Source organism: Vulpes vulpes, chromosome 4 (genome assembly GCF_048418805.1).
Source record: "Vulpes vulpes isolate BD-2025 chromosome 4, VulVul3, whole genome shotgun sequence".
Taxonomy (NCBI): domain Eukaryota; kingdom Metazoa; phylum Chordata; class Mammalia; order Carnivora; family Canidae; genus Vulpes; species Vulpes vulpes.
The window spans coordinates 99,048,107-99,072,299 of NC_132783.1; the positions used below are offsets into that span (position 1 = coordinate 99,048,107).

General features: G+C 39.6%; 1 protein-coding gene and 1 long non-coding RNA gene across 21 annotated transcripts in view; one reads left to right on the forward strand and one right to left on the reverse strand.

The window, feature by feature from the left end:
* Nucleotides 1-1,200: 1,200 nt before the first annotated feature.
* LOC140598647 (uncharacterized) lies at nucleotides 1,201-4,921 on the reverse strand. Its single transcript, XR_012001179.1, has 2 exons — nucleotides 4,735-4,921; nucleotides 1,201-3,878 (listed from the first exon to the last, which is right to left on the reverse strand). It is a non-coding gene; the product is annotated as an uncharacterized lncRNA (long non-coding RNA).
* The window catches only part of FBXW11 (F-box and WD repeat domain containing 11), a 127,470-nt gene continuing 108,113 nt past the window's right edge, over nucleotides 4,837-24,193 (forward strand). For 2 of the 20 annotated variants that reach the window (XM_072756602.1, XM_026007168.2), the window contains exons 1-2: nucleotides 5,185-5,397; nucleotides 14,920-15,081. Coding sequence is in view for 8 of the 20 variants with exons in the window: in XM_026007165.2 (XP_025862950.1) it covers nucleotides 5,353-5,397 (45 nt within the window). In the remaining 12 variants the exon portion in view is untranslated. Of the gene's footprint in view, nucleotides 5,398-14,821; nucleotides 15,082-24,193 lie in introns of all 20 variants that reach the window. The other 18 variants (XM_026007165.2, XM_026007175.2, XM_072756605.1 and 15 more) reach the window with 17 other exon arrangements.

Below are 24,193 nucleotides of genomic sequence, written 5' to 3' on the forward strand. Positions count from 1 at the left end.
CAGACTCTAAGCTGAACACACAGCATGATGTGGGGTTTGATCTCACAACCATAAGATCACAATCTGAGCTGAAACCAAGAGTTGGATGCTTAACCAATTGCACCACCCAGACACCCCTTTAGTATTTCTTACCATCATTCTCTTTTCTAGAATTTTGTAAGATTCTCCCTTAAGAGAACTGCGTTCTTTGATGTCTCTTGGAAATGAGTTAAGTCAAAATTTCAGTGCAGGGCACCTGGCTGGCTCAGTTACTAGAGCATGTGACTCTTAATCTTGAGATTATTAGTTCAAGCTCTAATTGGATGTAGAGATTACTTAAAAAAAAAAAAAAGCAAATAAAAAATATCAAAAAAAAAAAAAAAAAAAAAAAAAAGAGGGTGCCTGGCTGGCTCAGTTGGTGGAGTATGCAACTTTTGATCTTGGGATCATATTGGGAAAACTGGACAGCAACATGTAAGATGATGAAACTCGACCACTTTCTTATATCACACAAACTCAAAATGTATTAAAGACCGAAATATGAGACCTTAAGCCATAAAAACTCCTAGAATAAAAAATATATATAGGCAGTAACTTCTTTGACATCAGCCTTGGCAACATTTTTCTAGATACGCCTCCTCCAGCAAAGGAAACAAAAGCAAAAATACAATGTTAGAATTACACCAAACCAGAAAGCTTTCCCTTATCAAAAGGAAACCATCAACAAAATGAAAAGAACCTACTGAATGGGAGAAGACACTTGTGAATGATATGTCAAATAAGGGGTTAATACCCAAACTTCAGAAATTAGCAATTCAAGACCAAAAATTTTTGATTAAAAAATGGGCAGGGAAAAAAAAAAAAAAGGGCAGGGGACCTGAATATCTTTTTTTCCACAGAAGATATACAGATGGTGAACAGACTAATGAAAAGATGCTCAACATCAATAATCATCAGGGAAATGCAAGTCAAAACCACAATGACATATCATCTGATACCTGTTAGAATGACTAATATCAAAAAGAGAGGAAATGACAAGTGTTGGTGAGGATGTGGAGGAAAAGGAACCCTTTTACACTTTTGATGGGAATGTAAATTTTGTAGGCACTGCGGAAAACAGTATTAAGGGTCATCAAAAAATTAAAAATAGAAATACCATAGGATCCAGCACTCCACTATTGGGTATTTTCCCAAAGAAAATGGAAATATTAATCTGAAAGATATATGCATTCCTATGTTTATTGTAGCATTTACAAAAGCCAAAATATGAAAGAAGCTTACAAGTCTATTGATAGAGGAATGGTAAAGGAGATGTGATATACATGTAAATTGGAATATTACTTAGCCATAACAAAGAAAGATCTTGCCATTTGGGACAATATGGATGGACCTAGAAGGTATTATGCTAAGTGAAATAAGTCAGAGAAAAGATAAATATCATACAATTTCATTTATATGCGGAATCTAAAAAACAAAAGAAACAAAAAGCTGAAAGAACTATTAACTAGTAACAGGGTATTAAGTACCAAGGGGTAAAGATAACTCTCAAGAATATAGAAACAGCCGTTAGGGAGCAACCACCTCCTACTACCTTTAGCGCTGAGGCAGAGTATCCAAGGATGAAAGAAACTTGGAAGAGCCTTCCTACCTGACTGCTGTGAGATTCAGACCGCACTGGGGAGAGGGTAGTTATGGCCCATTGGATGGTTGAAGTTTGCTGAAGGGCTACAGGTGTGGCTGGCAAGCAGGAAACTGCCCACTGAAGTGTCACTGAATTCACTAGGATGCCACCCTCTGAATGTCCTAGCCACCTGTGTGTATGTTGGGGAGGGTGTTATGGTTCTGCAAACCATTTGCTTCTGTATACCACAAAAGCAAGAAGTATACTAGAACTAGTATACTTCTATACTTCTAGTATCTAGAAGAAGATAAGATCCTTCATTTGCCTGTGTTCCTCTAGGGCTCTTTATTGACAAAGTTAAATGCTGTGCCAGCTGGCAGAGAAGAAACATTCACAGGGTCCTAGTTGGACTCCAGTATTTCGAAGTATGTAAAAGAATGTATTTGGAACTGAGAGGCTATAAATTGATAACAGGCACACATACGGTCTGAGGCACAAAAGTTAATGTATTTGATTATGAAGTGCTCTCCCAGACTCCCCTAGGTATGTTACACTATATATACACAGTATGTGTACCATACTGTCTTTGTAAAATCTAAGCAATTCTGAATTCTGAATATGTTTCAGACCTCAGGGTTTCGGTTAAGGGACTGTGGACCTGAACAACCACTTTGTTGTTAGCGGGTCTTGTAAACCTCAGAGCACAGCTATCTGAAAAACTGGGGGGGAAGTATGAGTCAAGGGCTTCTGCCTTTACTGACGACCAAATTCATCATTAGCTGGCTTGAAGCCTGAAGCAGTTAAAATACGCGAGAACCTGAGTTCTTGTTTGACATAAGTGACAAGCCTTGGCTCAGCTTGCCTCTCATATAGCTTGGGTAAGGCTTCTATCAATACATGACTTTTTAATACTACTGAGCCCCTGGAATCTGACCCAATAGGATTTTTTCCTCTTATGGTGGAGTATGGTTTTAATATAAGGACAGAAATCTTGAGCTATCTCCATTACAGTTCTAATGCCACGGGTTGCAAACTCAAATTTCCTCATGGGTTAGGCACACAAATTAAATGAGTGGAGCATGCAGATAAAAGACAACAGGGAGCAATGGCGACAGTAGAAATCTATAGAGCATATGCTTCATATAAAGAAGGCAGTTGCTATGTAACCCCTGCATATTGTTGCCATGCATATCCAAAAATCTGGATAGTCTAATTTTTCAAGAGAAGACGGAAATTCAGACTTTAAAATGCAAAAATGTCAAATTTTAAATCATAAAAATGCTGTAAGATAAATATAAATATACATATTGGGAAATTCAGCTTATAACTCCTACCCTAACCTTATGTGCTACGTCCTATGGTAAATGCTGGTACTTTAGATATCCTGGTTGGCTGTTACATTAGTAATCCCTAGTAAACCATGACCCTCTGTATTCACAACTCTGTATAGTTCCTTTCTACATTGACTCTGGGCTTGGCTGTATGACTTGCTTTGGCCAATGGGACATTACCAAGTGTGGTGTGCCAAAGGCATGATAATCATTTGCTCACTGGGATTTGTCTTCTTGGAAGCTAGTCACCATACAGAAGCTTGAATGATAAGACACCAGGTGAAGAAGAGAGGCCTCAGAGGATGAGAAGCCATTGTGATGAGCTTCCAGCTGACTACAGTCTCATGAGTAACCTTAACTTATACTATGTGGGCCCAGCTGTGTCCAGTCAACCCACACAATTGTAAAAATAAGCCACTGTTATTTTAAGCTACTAAGTCTTGGGTGTGGCTTATTATGATACACTAAGTAACTGAAACAGGTCATTTATTCTAACTCCTGTTTCACTAATGAATGTCCCAAGGCCCAGACAGGGGAAGGGGCCTGGTGAAATTCAAACAGCAAATTAGTGGCAATAACTTTCCAATTCTGTGCTCTTTCTTCCTACTGCTTCTAATTCTTTTGGTGGAAAGCGCCAGATAAGGACTATGAAACTTCAAATCCTACCGGTGTGGTACTTACACTACGTCCTCCAGGAGTACAAATTGCTATAATCCTTAGAAATGGAAAAATTTCTAGGTCAGTGAGTCCCCTCACTTCACAGGTGCAGAAAATTCCAAACACTAGAGAAAGAGAAAAGCAGGCCCTGATATTTGGTAGCTGGCCTGGTACAATTATCCAGGCTGTAATGTTCCTAGACGATAGATGGTCCTCTTAGGTAGGCCTTGGGTTCTCCTCTTGGAACATAATTTCACAGAACATAAACACCAGATGGGGCCACTCTCTGACTGCGGATAGATCAAAACAGAAACAAGATAATTTCTTAATTATATTTGAATGCAGATAAAAAAAATGAACAGTGTCCAAACCACCAAAAATGACCCAACATCCCCCATCCTGGTTAATGAGGAGGTTCCTGCTTCTTTAGCAATTACAGCTTCAGCCTCAATCTACTGTTCCCTCGGTCCAGGCATGAGATGCCCAATCACAGAATTATCCCTACTTCCTGACAGCATCTAATCCAGAGTAAAGCTTCACTTCCTTAAACCCTCTTCCAAATCACCTAACGACTCTCACTGAGCCGCCTAGGATTTCTCATGGCGGGTACTCTCCCTCCCTGCAGCCAGTAATAAACTCAACTTGCTCAATCAGTCTGTACCCGACGGTCTTTGGTTAGCGGGTAGACCTGACAAAGTTCACACCGAGCTGAAGGCCGACTTCACTAAGAGTCTCCAGGTCTTCAGCTGCGGTCCTCCTTAGCGCCTCCTCTTTTGGTTAATGTCTATTTTCCCACCACCAGAATTAAGCACCGTGATAACAGAGTCCTTCCTTGTAATGTTCGGAGCTGACTTCAGACCTGGCAGAGTCTGAAAGTTTAAAAAATAATTATTTTCTGAAGAATGAGTAAGAGGGGCTCAGTATACACAGGTTCCCTTTCATCTCTCAGTCACTCCCACTTCGTGGTGCCTACAGACAACACCGCAGTTCATCGCCATAAACCCACTTTCCCCAACGAAATTTCCGAACCTCTCACACTTCTGGGTTGCCCATACTCTCAGGGCCTCTCCTTTGCCCGACGTTCCCTCGCTTGCTGGTCCCTCCTACACCCGAGCCCCAAGGCCTCCTAGTGCACCTAGAACCCACCTGTCTCCAACATCTGTCCCTACCACAGCACGCTCGCGGACCAGCCGCGTCGCTCGCTACCTAGGCGTAGACTGGGCACTGCGGCATCGACTGCGCATGTGCGGAAACCGGTCTCACAGGCAGGATCTCCGAAGAGCGAAGAGTTACCTCTGAGTTTCCGTCCCGGTCTGAGTCGCCGGAGGCTGCCAGGAAGTCAGGAGAAGCTAGCCGGAAGGAGAACCCGCGCGCAGGTCTTTCTGGGACATGTAGTCGCGGCGTTCCCGAGGCCCTCTTTTGAGGGAGCCCTTAATTCTTTAGGTTTGCACGCCCCATGTTCACAGTCCAGTGCTACTTTCGGCTCAGAATTCAGCTTCGGGGTGCCAAGAGAGATTACCCGGGTATTGACTTCCCGTTCCCACAGCGCTCTGCGGGGCCCCCGGCGCCTGCTGGGAGCTGTAGTCCTCGGTCTGCGTACTGCGTTCGCCGAGGGGGAGGGCGGAGCTGCCGGCGGCCCGGGCGGGCTGGCAGCTAGAGTGGGTAAGATAGCCGCCTCCGCCTCTGCCGCCTCCGCCGTCGCCTCCTCCGCCCGGGCCGTTCGCTGCTGCGCGGGGAGAGCGAGGCGGGGCCGCCGGGGCCGCCATGGAGCCCGACTCGGTGATTGAGGACAAGACCATCGAGCTCATGGTGAGTGAGGCCCGCTGGACCGTTCTTCCGTCCGGCCGGCCGCGGGCGGGCCTGCCCGCCTCAGCGTCCGGCGCGAGGCCGCCCTGGGCCTTCCCGGCTGCTTCGGCCCGGCCCTGGGTCCTCGCTTTCCCTGGCCTCGGGGCTGGCGCGTTTCCTCCGGATCCCTCGAGATCTCAGGCCGGACCTGGCCCGGCCCCCTCCATACTCCTCGGTTCTCCTTCCTCCCTCTGTCCTATATCCGGGCCCATCTCTCGAAGGACCTCGCTAGCTTATGCTGTGGCCTTAGCTCACGCTCGCTGTAGCATCTCATTCTCCTTCTCTTAGAAGGAGATTTCCCCGCTCTGTTTCTCCGGCGCAGGCCCGCACCTTTCTTGCAAGCCCCACTGAGGCCGAATGAAATGGTGGTGGGCGGTGGGGGGGGGCGGGTACGGAGGAGGTCGGTCAGGGCCTCGGTCTCCGCGTCCTTACAGTCGGGGCCTCAGCACCCTCTCCCCAGCGTAGGGCTGTGTGGGTGCCGGGATAGGCCCTCCAGGGGTGGAGGTGGGGAGGTCTGGGGTTTGAGGCTCTGACGGACAGGGCCCTCTTTCCCGGCCCCTGTGGTGTCCGGCCTCTCGGACAAAGGGTTTCCTACTCCGCGGTGAGGGATGTTTGCATAGCGAGGCCCCAGGTACTCTGGATTCCATCTCCCAGGAAAGAAAAACCGCAACTCGGTGTTTCCCAGCGTTGCTTTGGGAAAATGGGGGGGGGGGGGAGGGGGGGAGGGAGTTTGTCCTCCTCACTGCCGCCAGTTCTTTCTTATTAAAAAAATAAAGAGAGAGAGAATCCTAGGCCCCTAGGGGAAGCGATCACTCTTCTATTACAGACCACTGGTAGCCATACCAGACTCCCCGGCCCTACGGACACCCCAGCCGCTTTCCATGTTACGACTTGGAGCCAGAAGGGGTTTTTAGAAACAGAACTACGAGAGAGTGGCTAGTAGAAGCGAAGAACTTGGTGCTCGGTAGATGATTTGGTGGAAGAAAAGAAACATGGCAGCTATTACCTGCCAATTTGAACATTGGGGAAATCAGCCCGGGCTCTGGAGAGTTGGGAGGAGGAAGTCTTTACCTCAGCCAACGGACATGCCCAGGGTTTCTTCCTGTGGAAACCTTGACAGTTTCTTTGTATCTCTCCTACCACAGTAACAACCCCCTACCCCTGGGTTGAGAGGAAAGGTGAAAGAATCTACTTAACCCAGCAAAATGTTTTCCTAGCCAGATTTTCTCCAGTGTGAAAATGTTTATTGAGTCAGTGATTCCACTGGGTAGGGTCGGTGACATCAGAGCCACTTCCCTCATTTAATGCTATAAATAATAAATGGTGACACAAAGTCTGCTGGATAGCTAGCTGCATGGTTTCTGTGGATGATGGTATCTGGGGAGTTGAGATGCGTGTTTTAAAAATGGAAGTACAGTAGCATAAATACACAGCTTAGTATTTGCTGTCCTTTGCATAATTCACAGAACTAGCCAGTATTCTTTAAAACTAGGGGAAAAAAAAAAAAAAAAAAAAGCTTTGGTTGGTTCTGCTTTGTGTGCGCACACGTGTGCTTGCCTTTTAAAGGATGTTGTCACGTGTGAATTTCGATTTTCATTAAGTAGTTTTTCCCTTTTAGTGTAATTTATCAAACTATTGTAGTGAAGGCTTTGATATTCTGGAAATTTTATAGGGGTTATTTTGGTAAAATATCTTATTGGAATTCCATATATAATATGTATTCTAATGGATGTACAGTACATGTCCTCACAACTGGAGGAGTACTTCATATTGAAAAACTGTAACTTGGTGCCTTTGAAATTGGCTGTTCTGTGCTCCTTCCATTTCTATTTAAAAAATAAAATGTCTTTATTTTCAAAAGAAATAGAAGAAATACAGTGTAATTAATTTAGTATTTTTGAATGGTAAAACAAAAAACCTCTGGCCTAAATTTATTGGTTTCTCATGCTCATGGCTTTAAAAAAGTTTTTGATTATACATGATTTTACTTGTTTATGATCCAAAAAGGTATTTCAGCCTTTCAAGGACATTATAAACTGGGATTCTCAGAAAATTTAACAAAGATCAATTTTGAAATGACTTTTCATATTCAGATTTTGATATTCTTTAAAAGGGATACCAGTTAAGACTCTTCAACAACCCTTTTCATAACCATATATGTATTTATCTTAGTATAGTAGATAGGACAGGTATTTAACAACTGATTTAGTAAATCCAGGATTGTATGTAGGAATGATAATGCCTTAAAATCTAATTGCATGTAGCTCCCTGTATTCACTGTAATTTAATTACAGTTTCCAGAACTAGGTTAAAAATACTTTTTATATTGGTTTCAAAATAACATGATTGAAAGAAAGGAATGGGTTAAACTGATGGTATGTTGAAAGCCTAAAGCATGAAATATTTTTCGATTTTTATGAGTCAGCTTCAGTACTTAAATATTTGTGATTGTGGTGCCTGTACCAGTCTGGTACTTAATGGTTAACAGGATAATAACTTTCATTTGATACTCTAGAGAGTGCTCTAATATTAAAGACAGGAAACAGACTTTTTGGGCATCTCCAGTTTCTTAATCTTCATCCTTCCACTTCCTTTGATTTGATTCTTTTTCTTTCTTTCTTTTCTTTTTTTTTTTTTACTTGTACTTTTTTTTAGTTTACTAAGAAATAAAGCTGGTGCTAGCCTAATAATTCAATCTCCAAAATATACCCCTCCACCTGTCTTGTGATTCCTACCTCTGCCTCAGGCTTGGTCCACAAGGATTGCTTTTCCAATTGACCTACCTAATAGGGTTCATGGAGTCTTCAATATAGACTATAAACTCTTCTTTTTTTTTTTTTTTTAAAGATTTTATTTATTTATTCATGAAGACAGAGAGAGACAGAGACATAGGCAGAGAGAGAGATGCAGGCTCCACGCAGGGAGCCTGATGTGGGGCTCGATCCCAGGACTCCAGGATCATGCCATGGGCAGAAGGCAGACGCCTAACCGCTAAGCCACCCAGGCATCCCTAGACTATAAACTCTTGACTGAGACAACTGAATTTATAATTGCTGATAGTAAATAATTTAACCACCAAATGACTTTTCTTGGCCTTATATTGGACCAGTATTGTACCTAGTTTGTGGGACTGTTTTTGAAATTTCCGACTTTGGTAAAATGAGCGTATTATTAACAAGGTAGAAAAGTAGTAATCCGGGATCCCTGGATGGTGCAGTGGTTTAGCGCCTGCCTTTGGTCCAGGGTGCGGTCCTGGAGACCTGGGATCGAATCCCACGTCGGGCTCCCGGTGCATGGAGCCTGCTTCTCCCTCTGCCTATGTTTCTGTCTCTCTCTCTCTCTGTGTGACTATCATAAATAAATTTAAAAAAAAATTAAAAAAAAAAAAAAAAGTAGTAATCCATTTGGAAGTATCCAAAGTTTATGAGGCTATGTCTAGTGTGATGGACCTCACTGGAAAGAATTAAAACTGCATTATGTGTCCTATGATGTTTACTAATGCTTGAGTTAGGAATAAGAGTTGATATTCGGGCCCTCATTACTAGAAAGCACTCACAGAACTGCTAGTTGGAAGAGAAAGATGGTAAGTTTTCCCTCTTAGAAGATAGCAGAAATTGATATTTGGAGTTAGGAAACGGAACCCTGCTTCCTCTATGAGTGTGAAGGCATGCCATGCCCACTTCCTTCCCCAAACACAAATTAATGGGCAGTTTATACTCAATTGTTAGCTGTTGGATGGTTCCGCTCTTTGCTAAGTGACCTTAAGTGACTCATTTTCCTTTTGTGTTATCTCTAAGTGGCTGTATTACTTGTTGAATTTAGTAATACAGGTAAAATATGTTGGACCTTCTTAAGAATGTAAGGTATCAATGCCTTTTCAGAGCTGTTAAAGTACAGGCAGGCTACATGGCCAAGGAGATGAAAGAAACTAAATGAAGTTGTGGAGGATGTTTCAATTTTTTCTTTTTGGATTTTTTCCTCTTCCTGTCATTGGTTTTCTAAGTGGAATAAGTGGATTTAGTGACTCTTTCAAGAAATTGGATCTTAGTTTGTCATTATCACTTATCCTTATGTGCTCCTAACCATATGTTTTACCAAACGCAGATTAAATAGACAAAAGTTTAAAAAAAAATAGACAAAAGTTTAAATAGAGTCTGAATGAAATAAACCACGTATGTGTTTATAGGCAGGCATTATCTGCCTCAGGAGGCTGTGGTTCAGGTATACCAATTTTTGCTCCTGGTTTGGAGTAGTTTAGATGTTCCTTTAGAATTGACGAGGACAAACATGATCCTGTGCAAATGTCTTGGTACCCCTGGCTCTTGACCGCTCTAATCTGAAAACAGCACAGGAAAATCGCTAGGTCATTACATAGATTCACAGAGCAGCACAGCCAGCCACTTGGCTTTTGAAAAACGTGGGTTGTTTGGACCTTCCTGGTCCATTTATACACTGTTTCTTTCTTTCTTTCTTTCTTTCTTTCTTTCTTTCTTTCTTTCTTTCTTTCTTTCTTTCTTTCTTTCTTTCTTTCTTTCTTTTACAGTATAGTACTGTCATGTATTTTCTCTTCTTTATAATTGTCTTAATATTTTCTTTAGCTTTATGTAAGAATACAATATATGATACATATGATATATAAAATGTGTGTTAATTACCTGTTTATGTTATTGATAAGGCTTCTAATCAAGAGTAGGCTATTAGCAGTTAAGTAAGTAAGTATTTGGGGAGTCAGAAGTTATATGCAGATTTTCTGTTACGTGTTTCAGTGCCCTTAATCTCCCCATGTTGTTCAAGGGTCAACTGTATATCCCTCCAAGTAGTGTTGTTTGATCCTATGAATTTTGTACTCTGTGGTTCCTGGGTTCCACCTGGTGGTATTTATACTTTAAAGGAAAGAAAGCATTTCAAGTCATAGTAATTTCAGTTCCAGATTCTCTTCCAGCTTTTCTTCCCACATTCTTTACTTATTCTCTATTTCAGCGAAATGGCAGACCAAGGCTCTTCAGATTTTGCTCACATTATTATTATTTATTTATTTTTGTCAGCTCTGATATTAACCACGTCCATGTATTGAAGGCTACTGATATTTACTGGAGGGACCTAATAGTTGGCTCTCTGACCCAATTTGGGTCAAACCAATTTGTTTGGGTCAAATCTCAGCAATTCTCTCTTCCACCTGTACTGAGAAAGTCCTGTCTACTCAAAACAATTTAGATGCCATCTCTTTTGATGTCAGTTTACATTATGGTGGCACATACTGTTTTGTTTTTAGAGCACTGCCTACATGATGTTCACCGTTAAATGAAATGAATGAATTCTGGCACCTTGTATTTATCTTGTGGCACTTAGCATATTCTAGGTTCGTATTATGGTTTCCTGTTTGTGTCCCCTATTAAGTGATAAGCTCACAGTGCCCTGTTATAGTATGCGTTCAGTAAGTATTGATGAATTTTCCTGTTGATTGTTGATGTGCATTATTGCTGTCTGTATGATAATTCTCACCTGTAGTAATGATTCTTATCATAATCTATTCCTAACTCTTATGGGACTTATTATCCCCCTTCTGTGTATCATGAAATCTTGTGATCATGGTCTATATTTCCCTTCCAGAGGCTACATTGTCTTTTGAATCCTTCATAATGCTTAGCACCTGGGTGTGCAGTAGATACATTGATTTAAATTAATGTGAGGGTTTTTTTTTTTCATGATGTGAAATGTTTTTAATGTTTTCCTTTTGATAACTTTAAGATAAAGGCGAAGATGACTACAGTATCTTCTTAAATAAGGCAGAAGAGGAGGGTGGTGTGTGATAAACAGACATCCGTAGACATTTAAAAACCATTATTTACAGACTTTACACGATTTACATACATCTCAGAGAGTGGTTGATACAAGGTATTGAGCAGACTCAATTCCTTTTCTATTTGTGGATGTGAACTTGCTGGAGTCGGTAAATTCTGAGGATTCTATGACCTTAGAAAGCATGCTTTAGCAGCAAGGGTATAGGCCATATAGAGAAGCACCTAAGTTTGTATATTAGCTCTGTCACCTACTGGCTGTGTGACCTTAAGAAAGTTAACCTTTCTGTGCTATGATTTCATTATCAGTAAAAATAAGAAAATGTAGGTTTTGCTCCAAGTTGTTGGGGGCGGGGGGGAGGGATAATGGGGAGAGTCGTATTTGAAAGGGACCTTGCAGATGCTTGTCTCAGCAACTGCTTGCCGTACTAACTTCCCCACAACTACAGGGACTGGGTTCTGTGAAGCACAGTCAAGGCAGATGTTTTAATCTTACCCCCCCCCCCCCCCCCCCCCCCCCGCTTAGTTGTGCATGTATTTATTTGTGAGGCTCTACAGAGGCCTGACATTGAGATGCTTTTAGCAGTCTGTTTAATGAGCTATCTTTAGGGGAAATGATGAAATCATACAGAATCAGTATTGGAAACTTGGGAAGTGGAAGTAGTATTAAAATTACTAAGAATTGCCAATTAGGCATAATTAGACCTGTACTCTACCTACAGAGAGAACCCACTCAACTCTGTTTTAGGTATGCTGGTACTACAGGACTGGTGATTAGTTCGTATTAACATTGAGCATTGTGATTTATGATTGATTGATTTAATTTTGATGAGGAAATTAAGATTTTTCGAGTTCTTGTTTCAATGAAATTGACGATTTTGACCTTTAACAGAATAAGCAGTGAGTATTATACAAATTTCCTCCTGAGCTGTATTGTTCATTGAATTAGTTGACAAAGGGGGAAAAAACCTGTCGGTCAAGAATGTGCTTGTTAGCCTCAGTTAAGTTTCTGTTGATCACAATTGCCTAACAGGAAGTTTGTCTTTGTAGGCAAATGAGAGACAAACCAGGAAGACCTGACAATCCAGTAGGGTATCTCTAATCTGGATCTTATTTTTGTTTTCACAAAATTCAAAGATTGCAGAATTCTGTGATGTCAACAGGAAGCATTTTTAGGATACTCCCGCTTGTGGTTAGTTCATAGACTGGAGAGCTGTGAAGTAGAAGCAGTGGGATATTAGTATGTAAGATGAAAAAAAAAAAAAGTCTGTGAGTAGAGAGATGGGTAAATACAATAATATAATGAATATAGGAAACCATTCTAATAGCTTGCCTCAGATCCACAGAAGAAAAATTAAGTGAGAGCTCTACTACTGAGAAAAAGGAATTTGAGTCATTTTATTTTTTATTTTTTTAAGAGTTAAATTGAGAACACTTAACCAGTTTTGGGCACTAATAATAAATATATTTTGGTTCTCCTAAATGATTACTTGGGAGACTCAAAGAGAAAGGAGCAGAGGAGAGGAAGAACTCAGTCCTTACACTCCTGGCCTGGCTTCTATTAATCTTTGCAGCCCTAGCATAAGGCCTGGTGCCAATTAGGCATTTAGTAAATATTTGAAGGGAAAAGAAGAAAATTAACACAGGAATACAGGAAAAGACTTGGTGATTCAAGAAGTTCAGAAAGGAGTCCGTTAGTCAGATTGTGGTTGTGTTTTGCTATAATTGTTCAACATTTTGGTTATAGCAGTAAGTTATACTTTGAAAAGCAGAATATATTCTTTTAGCAATTAGCTACTAGCCATAGCTCACTAGCTGCTTTTATCAAAATTGGGTTTCCAGTTTATTCTTGGGCTCCAGGGTAGTATCACTTAGTGGGAGAAGCTTGAGCACTTATCTTTGCTGGAGCTTTCACTTATGTGAGCTCTTTTAAGTTGTGAATATTAGGATACTTCCATATGGTTGTTATGGTGAGGCTAATTATAGACTGGTATTTCAGTCATTCTTGTTGCTTTGCCTACAATATGATAAACCAGAACTTCTTTAGTCATTGCCTGTGGATTATTTATTTATTTATTTATTTTGAAAAGACTCTATTTATTTATTCATGAGAGAGAAGGGGGGTGGTGGCAGAGACACAGGCAGAGGGAGAAGCAGGCTCCATGCAGGGAGCCCTTTGTGGGACTCATCCCAGGACCCCAGGATCACGCCCTGAGCCAAGGCAGAAGTTCAACCGCTGAGCCACCCAGGCGTCCCAGCCTGTGGACTATTTATTGACAAATCTTGGAGTTTAAAAATTCCTCAGTTTCACCTGGATTTGAAATTCTTTGCCACACAATCTTTTCTGCTAAACACAAAGACTTACTTGGACAACATTGTGTATTTTACAATTAATATTGTGAGCCTCAGAATTGCATGCCTCTGTTAAAGAAATGCTTTTTTAAGTGCCAAGATAAGGAGAGTTATCCCTTTCAGGATGACTTTAACTGGTTCAGTTGTATTTTAGTACAGCTAGGCTGAAATATTTATTCTTTGGTATTTTTGTACTTCTCCATTCTGACATTAATTAACTCAGGACCTTTGAGAGTAAAGCTCGGTCTCTTCTGCCTCAGGAATATCATGGCCTTTCTGATCCTTAGACTTGGCAGGCTGCAGTGTTTGGTGGAAAGGGCATGGTCTCTACCATTTAGTAGATGTGGGACTTTGGGCAAATTATTTCTTGTTTTTTTGAGAATTAAATATGAATAACTAATATAAAGGGCCTGGCCCATTAATAGCCCTTAAATAAAGGTAGGTATTATAATTACTGCAGGAACATTTTGGCAATAGGGTAGCAATTGAGGAAATAGGAAATTCATGTGCAGGTAACTTAACAGTCTTTTGACTGATTTTTAAAGTTTTTATCTGTGTTACCCTGTTGAATACTTTCTCTCTCCCTTATATTTTGTTTATATATTTGCAACGTAATGGAAAAGTTGGTATGGTAGTAAAAGAACGTTGATATAATGTGTGGAATGGATTTATGTATTTAAAGGTGTCATGTAGTAAATTTTTATTAGTGTTTTTTATAATTTTCCTTAGTTTACCCAATGACTGGCCATTGTGGGGGATTGAATCAGAGGTTCATGCTTAAAATTATGCCATGTGTTTTTAAAATGTCCTATCTTTCAGGTGAGGGTTGAAGATTTGGGTAATGTGTAGATTTGATGTCTTATATGTAGCCAACTAAAAGATTTCTTGTTAGGTGCCTAAATATCTTTATTGGGAGATATCTGTGAGCCCTCCCATATCATTAATTTTGGCTGACAAATTTTTTGTAATGGTGGAAGAGTGGTTTTAGAAAATGGATAAGGAAGTTCATTGTAGCTGAATGGTCTGGGACAATTTATGTGGATAATAGAGTAAATTTTTAGCTGCACTCATTTGGAATTGCATATTTATCACAAGTAAAATTTAATATTAGGGATGTTTCCTTCTTTGCCATGTAGAATTTCTTATCCTTCTGTAAGCTTAGAGGTGAGGAATGCTGCTGTGGAACTTTTATACCAAATAGCTGACTCAGGGGTTGTAACTTTTCTTCTGTGCCTCAGATCCACCACTCCATTGGCCCTTCCTTCCATTTCTTGGTGGCTGTCCTTTGCCGCTGGTGCCATGGTGGGTGCATGGATTGCTTTCTGTCTTCCAACAGTTACCGAAGTGCATGTTTGGGATTTTATTGAAGAAAGCTGGATACAGTAAACGGAAAGCATCTTGGAAGCTGCTTGACTGCTGTCTTTTCTCAGACTAGTCTGAAAGGGAATACTCCCATTCATTCTGGATTGGTGGATCTGAAGTACAAAATATTGTCCAGGTAAGCAATTACCCTGTATTATTTTGTTATGTGGAACTCAACTCACTGAAAGAAACTTAAAACACAAAATTTCTCTACTTTGTTCCATTGACAGAGAAAGGAAGAAGTGTTAGATAGCTAGATAGAGTGTTCATGTTTGGGATGGATTGGTGCAGGTGTCTGTGGCAGAATTGCTAGAAGACACTTTGTTTTAGTGTAAGAAGTGCAGTTACTTTTATTGTAGGCCCAAATGTCAAACAGACAAGGAATACAGTAAAAAAGGGAAATTTGGGGAGTAGCTTGTAAAATATGGAAAACAGGTGATAATTTCCAGGTATTATCTCATGATTTATAGCTCATACCTGGTCACAATAGTTCTTGTAGTTACTGTGTAAAGTAGTGGTGTTTTATTCTTGAGATTCTTAGAGGGTCTTCTCAGGAAGATTTACTAACTGTAGGATCTGTTTATTGAGCATCTGTTAGGTGCCAGGCAGGCACTGTTAAAGGCTCTTTACATATATTTCTTACTCGATTGGCACATGCTTTACCTTATATTTTATAGTTAGTGAAATGAAGCTCATAAGCATTGAGTCCGTGCAAATTGCCCAGGGTCATACAGCTAGTAAATGGCAAAGCCAAGCTTTAGGCTTGGTCTTTGTTTCCAAAGTTCTGGCTCTTTCCACGTGACTGGATATGCTGAAGTTTGTACTTCAGCTTCTGGATTTTCAAATTGTGCATCTGCAAGAGCAAGGTGTGGTTTTCTGTAATGGGTTTCCACTTGGAAAACACATGATAGATCATTGTTTGGCATAGTATTTTAATTATATCTGGTGCTCTTTCTGCTTGATGAAGAAATTAGAAGATCTTCAGTCAATTCATCAAGTGAATATAAAGGTAATTTAGGGAGTCTAAGAGAGGCAATGCATTTAAACGTCAAAACATGGTTTATACAGGGAAGTATCATTTGCTCTAGTGAACTCGAACCTGTATCTTCTCAGTTCCTCCTTAGTTTTTATTGGTTATTTAAACAGCTCAGTAGCTTATTATGTGGACTTTTTTGACCTGTGGTTTGTCAGCCTTACAAGTAAGACATTATTTGGTAACTCTCTTGAAAACATGACGTTTTTTGGTATTTAATATTTTTTCTATATTATTCATTTCCTTTTATCTTAAAAAATGTCTTTTTGCCATAGACTGATATCCTGGCTTTGTGATCCTTGTTGTAGTTTAATTCCGCTATTTTTGCTAATGTTTTTCCTAAGTGAGCATTTTCCACCCTTGTCATCTGAAGAGCTGTGAGGGTGGTGGTGGTGGTAGTGGTAGTAATAGAAATAATAGTTAACACTTAGTGGGCACTTACGCTGTATTGAGCACAATTATAAGTGCTTTATATATATAAACTTTTTATATTCATAGTAACCCAATGAGGTAGGTACCATTATTTCTTTACTGATTAGGAAACTGAATGATAGAGTAATTAAATAACATGTCCAAAAAAAAAAAAATAACATGTCCAAGGTTGCATGTCTAGTAAGAGACAAAGATGAGGTATGCATCCAGGCCACCTAGCTTCAGAGAATGTGCTTCTGAAGTCCATGCTGTATTGACTCTAGTATCTAGTGTCATCCAGTGATTAAAAAGAGGGGTGGAAATCCTGAGGGCTAAAACTGAAATCACTGTAAAGGAAAAGGAAACAATTGTCAAGTCTCTACTTATGATCTTTGTCAGAAAGCGGTCCAGATCTCAGTTCTGTGTTAGCCATCCAAGGCTATCAGGCTGTTTCAAGAGGATTCACTGTAGGGTTTGTTGGAGGCTATCTTTCAGAACAGTGCTGCCTAGTAGAACTTTCTACGGTAATGGAAATGTTCAGTGTCGCTGTTCAATATGGTAGTCACTTGTCACATGTGGCTATTTTGAAATGTGACTCTGTAACTGAGGACCTGAATTTTAAATTTTGTTTAATTTAAATTTAAATAGCCACAGGCAGTTTTAGAATTTACCTTCATCCTAGGTCTGGTCATTGGTTTAAAACTCTTAGAAATCTGATCTGGTTAACATGCTCAAAGCAGCTTCTTATCCCAGGTGTAGACCAATATTAACCAGCAGTGCGAGACTGATGTGTAAAGCCAGAATTCAGGTTTACTAGTTTATAATGACATGTGCATGTTGGTATGATTAATATAAACTTTTTTGATAGGTAGTTTTGCTTACTAGTTCCTAATACCAGTTTAAATTTTACAAATAAGAAATAGTCACAGGGACCTGAAGACTCAAGCTCAATGCCTGGAATATTGTTTTTATGTGTATAGGCTTGACCTCCCAGGTCAGATCATAGTCAGGTGGCTTACTTAGCCTGGACTCAACTGGAAAAGTGAGATACTTGCTGGACTGGGACTGAGACAACCTCATTCAGCTTATGTTAAGGATGGGTGGTTTTTCCCTATGGCAGACCTTTCCTTCACCTTCTCTCCTTGCTTTTACTTCCAAAAACATTTTCTAATTAAGGTACTCATTTTTAGACCAGTTAGTACATTCAGCTTGAATGCACTCTTGACTTTATAGGTCTGGGAAGCCCTTAGTTTTCCTTCGGAAAACTGAAGGAAATAAATGCATTAATCGCTGCTGTGATCCATTTTGTATTCATTTTTGACTCCGAGAAAGACTGTTTTTTTTGCTTCCCTGTAGCCTCTTTTGACCAAAACAGATATATTAGCTTATTTAATTTGGTCATATAGTGTAGGGTGGAATAAGAACATACTCATAAAAAATAAACTAGGTGGTACATTATCTTTGCATTTTATCATGTTATTAAATTAGCTTGTTTTTAGCCTGCTATACACCATTACTTTGAGACTTGTTCTTGTTCCTTCTGTTCTGAAAGAAGAAAGAGTGACATAACTGAATTTATATTTAAGAAGTTAATTTTTCAGGTGTGTGCAAGGTGGATTGAAGAGACTAAAGGCAGGGAGACCAGTTAGTTCAAGTGAGCAATGAGGAAGGCAAACCAAAGCATTGACAGTGGGCATGATGAAGGTAGGGTGGACTTAAAAAAGATGTCGATGGTAGGATCTACAGAACTTGGGGATTGGTTATTGGAGTAGGTGATCGTTGGAATATAGTATGAATTTTAGATTTTTGCCTTGGGCACCGGAATGCATGTTTACTGTCTTCCAAGATAAGGAATACTAAAAGAAGAGCAGAGAGGGCATGGGAGGTGAGGAGGGCAAAAGGAATGAATTTAATTTATAATGAATTTGAGCTGTGTATCAGTGAATCCTCCAAGAGAAGTATCTAGTGGGAATATGATCATCAGAGCAGGATGAGAAAGATTTGGGAATTTTTATTTTGCTTCAGTGGTAGCTCACTTTATTCAGTAGATTTATAAGATTTCTTAGAATGTAGATTGAAGAATCTCTGTATTAGTATATGGGAATGCTAATATAAAGAAATGGGCTATAACTAAGTTCAGATGACCTTATGAAATCATATGTGATATTGATCAAGCAGAGTTACCACTCTCCTTTTCATCTGAACCTGGGTATTCTGTTACAGTATGTTCCCAGTCTGCAGGTCAGCCCATTATGTTTGGGTTGTATTTTTCTTTTTTCATTATAATGGTTTGTTTAATTAATGGAGATATGATTTTTGGAATGTGTTTTTTAAAACTTTAGGTTGTCACTATGTGTCTTATGTGCATTTATACAAATTAAGTTCCATGTATTTGGTGACAAAAACAAAGGGGAAAATAACCAGTGAAGGTTCTGGATCAAGTGTGACATGAGAAATGAAAATTTGCTCTTCTCTCAGCCTGTCTGAATTCCTGAATGCTTCTCATCTAGCTGTGATGAGTGTGATTATGGTATTTTAAAGACACACATTTTAAACATCACAACAGGAGGCCTAAGCACAAGCCAGCTATTTTGTACACTAGTCAGTTGAAGAAACAGTGAACTGTTGAAGTGGAGTGAAAATTAGCTGTGTTGGAATTCTTGAGATGGTGTGTCTGTCAGTCTAGTGTGGCATGTATTTAAGGGATTTGTGGGTTTATTTTTATTTTTATTTAAGGGATTGTAAGGCAGATGTTTACTGTATGCTATCTTCACCTTATACACTGACTACAGGCCCTAATTCCCAGATGATCTGTAACTGCATGGTTTTGGTAATGAAAGCATGGAGATATGAAGAGTTCTTTATAGCTGTAGTAAATCAGTACTTAACAAAAAGATTTTTAGGATATGTTATATATATGTATGCTACAAGATTCATAAAGTACAAAAAGGAGTAGACATTTAAAAAAGTCTCCCATTCTCTCTGGCTCTAGTTATTGAACATATTTTTACATAGCTTTCATATGTATGTGTGTGTGCTATACCAATTCTTCTACACCTTGAATTTTTTTAGTGTAAAATATGACATGATCATCTTTCATATCAGTTCCCAGAAAGCTCCCATATTTTTTGAAGAGATAATCTAAAAGATGTATGTTGATTTATTGTACGTGCTATAGTTTGTCAAATATAATTTTGATACACATAGGCTATTTCTAGTCCTTTGCTGTTACATATAATGCTATAAAGAATAACTTAGTGTTTATGTCATTTCATGTATGGAGGAGTATATCTTCAGGACAGATTCCTAGGAGTAAGGTTCACTAGATACATGCTTTTAAAAATCTGATAGACATTGCGGCATTGCCCTCCAGTTATACTGCAACAGTATGTACTCTCACAGGCTTTGCTTGAGGAGTATTCTTTTTTTCCTGATACTCTGAGGGTGTCATGTGGATTTCAAGCTAATTGCTTTTTAAAATTGTTCTTCTGTCCCCCCCCCCCCATAACTTTATATCATGAAAAATTTTGTATGTATAGAAGAGTTGGGGAAAAACCGGTACAACAAACACATGTATAGTCTTTCTATTTAGACTCAACAGTTGTTAAAGTTTTGCCAGATTTATGTCATTTCTCTGCTCCCTGCTTCCATTCCTCCTTCCTTCCCCTTGCCACTTTCCTCCCTTCCTTCTTCCTCCACTCTTTCTTTCTCATCTCTTCTGTTCTTCTCCTCAAATACATATCCTTTGTGGTTAAAAATTTTGATTGAAAGTTGCAGATGTGATCCTACTCCCTCCTAAACATTCCAGCACCTGTCTCCTAAGAATAAGGATAGTCTCTTTCTCTCCCTGAAACCACATACACAAATACACAGAACCATGTACATATAGATATATATCCATATATAACCACATATTATAGTCATTTATATTTCATGCATATATAAAACCACAATACTATTTTTCTAAGAAAATGAAAGTAGTTCCATAATGTAATAGATATTCAGATAGATTTTCCTAATTGTCCCAAGAATATCTTTTCTAGCATGCCACCCCCCCCCTTTTGTTTTGAATGCGAGGATTCAAACAGAATACACCCTTTGTGGTTTTTTTTTTTTTTTTAAATTTTATTTATTTATTCATGAGAGACACAGAGAGAGAGAGAGGCAGAGACACAGGCAGAGGGAGAGGCAGGCTCCATGCAGGGAGCCCAACGTGGGACTCGATCCTGGGTTTTCAGAATCACACCGTGGGCTGAAGATGGCACTAAACCGCTGAGTCACTCGGGCTGCCCCAGAATACACCCTTTGTATTTGGTTATTATATCTCTTTAATTTCTTTTCATTTGGAACATTCCTTCTGCCCTTTTCCCTCTGCTGGCATTGATTATTTTTGGAGAGTCCAGCTCAGTTGTCCTGTAGGATGTGCAACATCTTCATTTGTTTATTTTCCTCATGGTGTGATTTAACTTGTTTCTCTAGCTACTGTACTTCCTGTAAACTGGAAGTTAGGTGAGAGGCTTGATTGCAAGCAGGTCAAACATTTGACAAGAATGCTTCATCATTGGTGAAGTGTCTTTGCATTGAGTCATGTTGGGAGGCATGATGACAGGTTATCCCATTATGAGCTATGCTAAATTGGATCCCTTGGCTAAGGTGGCAATAGCCAGGTCTCTCCTTTATAAAGGTACAGTTTTAACCTCTGCTATTAGAAAGGAATTTATGGGACAGTATTTTGGCACCTTGTAAATATTCTGTTCCATTATACGATTTCATCCAGTGGTTTCAGAATCTTGATCCTGAAGTCAGTTATTACAATAAGAGTTACAAAATTGTGGTTTTCTATCATTCTATTTACAATTTTTTTTTGATTTTCAAAATCTAAGGGACCATATTGGTGTCTAATGGTGATCAAGTTGAGATACCAATTGTTATGTAAATAGGCAGGTAAATAACTTCATTATTAAGCATGTACTTAAATGGATACTCTTTGGTTATGTGGGGAGTACAAGAACAGAATCAGATACGTACCCTGCTTCCAGAAGCTTAGTCTTTTACATAAAAAACTATAGTATAGAAAATTGGTAGGGATCATGAGAGATAGACATACAATGTTTTACTCTCCCTTTGAGGCCTGAGCAGAAATTAGTCATAAATGTGGGTGTTTTGGGGGAGAGAAGGGCTTTCATAGTAAAGGTAAATGAGTGAATGATGGCTGGCAGGCAGGCAGTGGTGTATAGTGACTATCGGGCAGGACAATTAGGTAGTTTTGTGGATATTAGAGTATAACTTGTGTGGTCAGATTGAGGTAGATAAATTTGCAAAGATAGATTATAACCAAATCTTGGATTTTATACTTTAGGTCATAAGTAATGAACTAGTAGCCTGTGGATCAAGCTTCACAGATATATTTTATTTGGTCTGCACAGATTTAAAAAATTGAAATGTAGTCTTGTGTCTGGGTGGCTCAGTTGGTTAAGACACCTGGGTGGCTCAGTTGGGTAAGCGTCTGCCTTGGTTCGGGTCATGATCCCTGGGATCCAGCCCTGTGGCAGGTTTGCCGCTCAGCAGGGTTGGGGTGTGTGTGGGTGGGATGGGGAAAGTGGGGTCTGCTTATCCCTCTCCCTCTGCCCCTTCCCCTGATGGCTTACTCTCTCTTTCTCAAATAAAATCTAAAAAAAATATTGAGATATCTCTTATCAAAACACTAATTTCTGGTTTGTCTGAAAATTGGAACTGAGGAGTGGCTGCCTTTTAGAGTCAAAGTTTGTGCTTTCATGGTTGGTCCCTGTAACCCCTGTAAATCAGTCTTTATCTGTTTAGCCCTTAAAAGCTTCTGAGCTTGTGTGATCCTGCAGGATTGAAGGAGCGGTGTGAGGGTGGTAGATGTGATTTTAGAAGAGAGATGACTGAAAGCTTGAGCAAGATCTGTGCTTTAGAAAGATCACTCTGGCAATCAGTTTGGTGGATGTATTGGAGCAGGGAGACCAATCTGTAGACTGTTGGATTATTCCAGGGAAATACAACATGGTAACAGATAGTGCAAAGAGGAGAAAATGAGACATTTAAAAATTTTTTTTTATTTTATTTATTTATTTATGATAGTCACAGAGAGAGAGAGAGAGGCAGAGACACAGGCAGAGGGAGAAGCAGACTCCATGCACCGGGAGCCCGACGTGGGATTCGATCCTGGGTCTCCAGGATCACGCCCTGAGCCAAAGGCAGGCGCCAAACCGCTGCGCCACCCAGGGTTCCCGAAAATGAGACATTTTAAAATGTAGAGTGGTTAGATTGTATTGATAGATAAGAGTATGTGTGAGTATGTATTGACAAAAATGTAAATCAAACTACTAAAACTTGAAGTCCTGCTTTTAAAAAAGCTTTGCATTTATTTTTAAAAACCAACTTTGCAGAAAGTTGGTTTCTGGAAGTTAACCACATGTTTTCATGATCTGTTGGTTAATTTTGGAAGACAGTAGTAATTGTTTCTTGCATTGTCACTGTGTAAAGTTCAGTTTTGTAATATGCCAATAGCATGTTTTGTCAAAAAAATCTGACTCTGACCTGGCTTTATTTCTGAAACTTGTGTATGAAGTGAATATACTGTGATCTTTTCTTATCATCTTCCATATAATTATGGAGCTAAATTTCTAGACAAAATATTAGCAGTGCTGTATACTTTTTAGAGAGTTGACTGCTTGTATTTAATTTTTCCCACAATCTCTGAAAGTAGTTAATCCAAAGGTTAATAAGTTGACATGGGACTGCCTTACGCTTAAAATCACACTTATATTAAAACTTTACATCTGTGTTGTTAAAAGTATTTTGGATATCTTCCCTGTCCGATTGGGGCATGACTTGATCCAGTTCCATTGCCAGTGCCATTACTCTGGATATTTAGTAGCACCACCAGCTCAGGCAGTCTGAGGGATATAGACGTGGAGAGCATGTAAGTGACAAGACTGGGAGTGAGAGTGACTCACACTGACAGAAACCTTATCTGGATTCTTTGTAATAAATTTCAGCTTAAAGGATGAACAAAGATTGGTTTAAAGGGCAAATTTTTTTTTTTTTTTTGTAACTTACAAATAGTGTGGAACACAAATCCAAAGTGTACAGCTGAATGAATTTTTACATATGGATGCAGAACATTGTATAACCACTACCCAAATCAAGATATAGAACACTTCCAGAGCACCCTGTGGGCTTCCTTATGTCTGTGCCTCACCAAGTTAGAAACTCTTCCAAAGGTTTATTCTGGTCTTTTTCACGTAGGTTAGTCATGGTGGCTTTTGGATTCTATATAAATGGAATCATACAGTTTATATTCTTTTGTGTTTTTTTCCACCCTTCTATTTGCTATTCTGTGAAATTCATCCATTTTGTTGTAACAGGTTTCTTTCCCCCTGTGCATTATTCCATTGCATATATAGTCCATGGTTCTTTATTTTAGTGTTGATGAGTTAGTTAGATTGTTTCCAATCTTTGGCTGCTATTATGAATAACACTTAAAGGTGGACATAAGCACTTGATTCTAGCAGTTATAAAAAACTAGGAGTGGAATTGCTGGGTCATAGGATAGGCATATGTTCAGCCTCAGTAGATACTGCTAAACCGTTTTCCAAGTGCTTGTGCTGATGTACACTACCACCTCTAATGTGGGAAGTTCCATCCATCACTTCGTTTTGCTAGTCCTTTTAATTTTAGCCATTCCAATGAGTGTGTAGTGGTATTTGTGACTATAAACTATTAAGGTATAGTTTACATGCAGTAAAATGTATTCATTTTAAGTATACTGCTTGGGTTT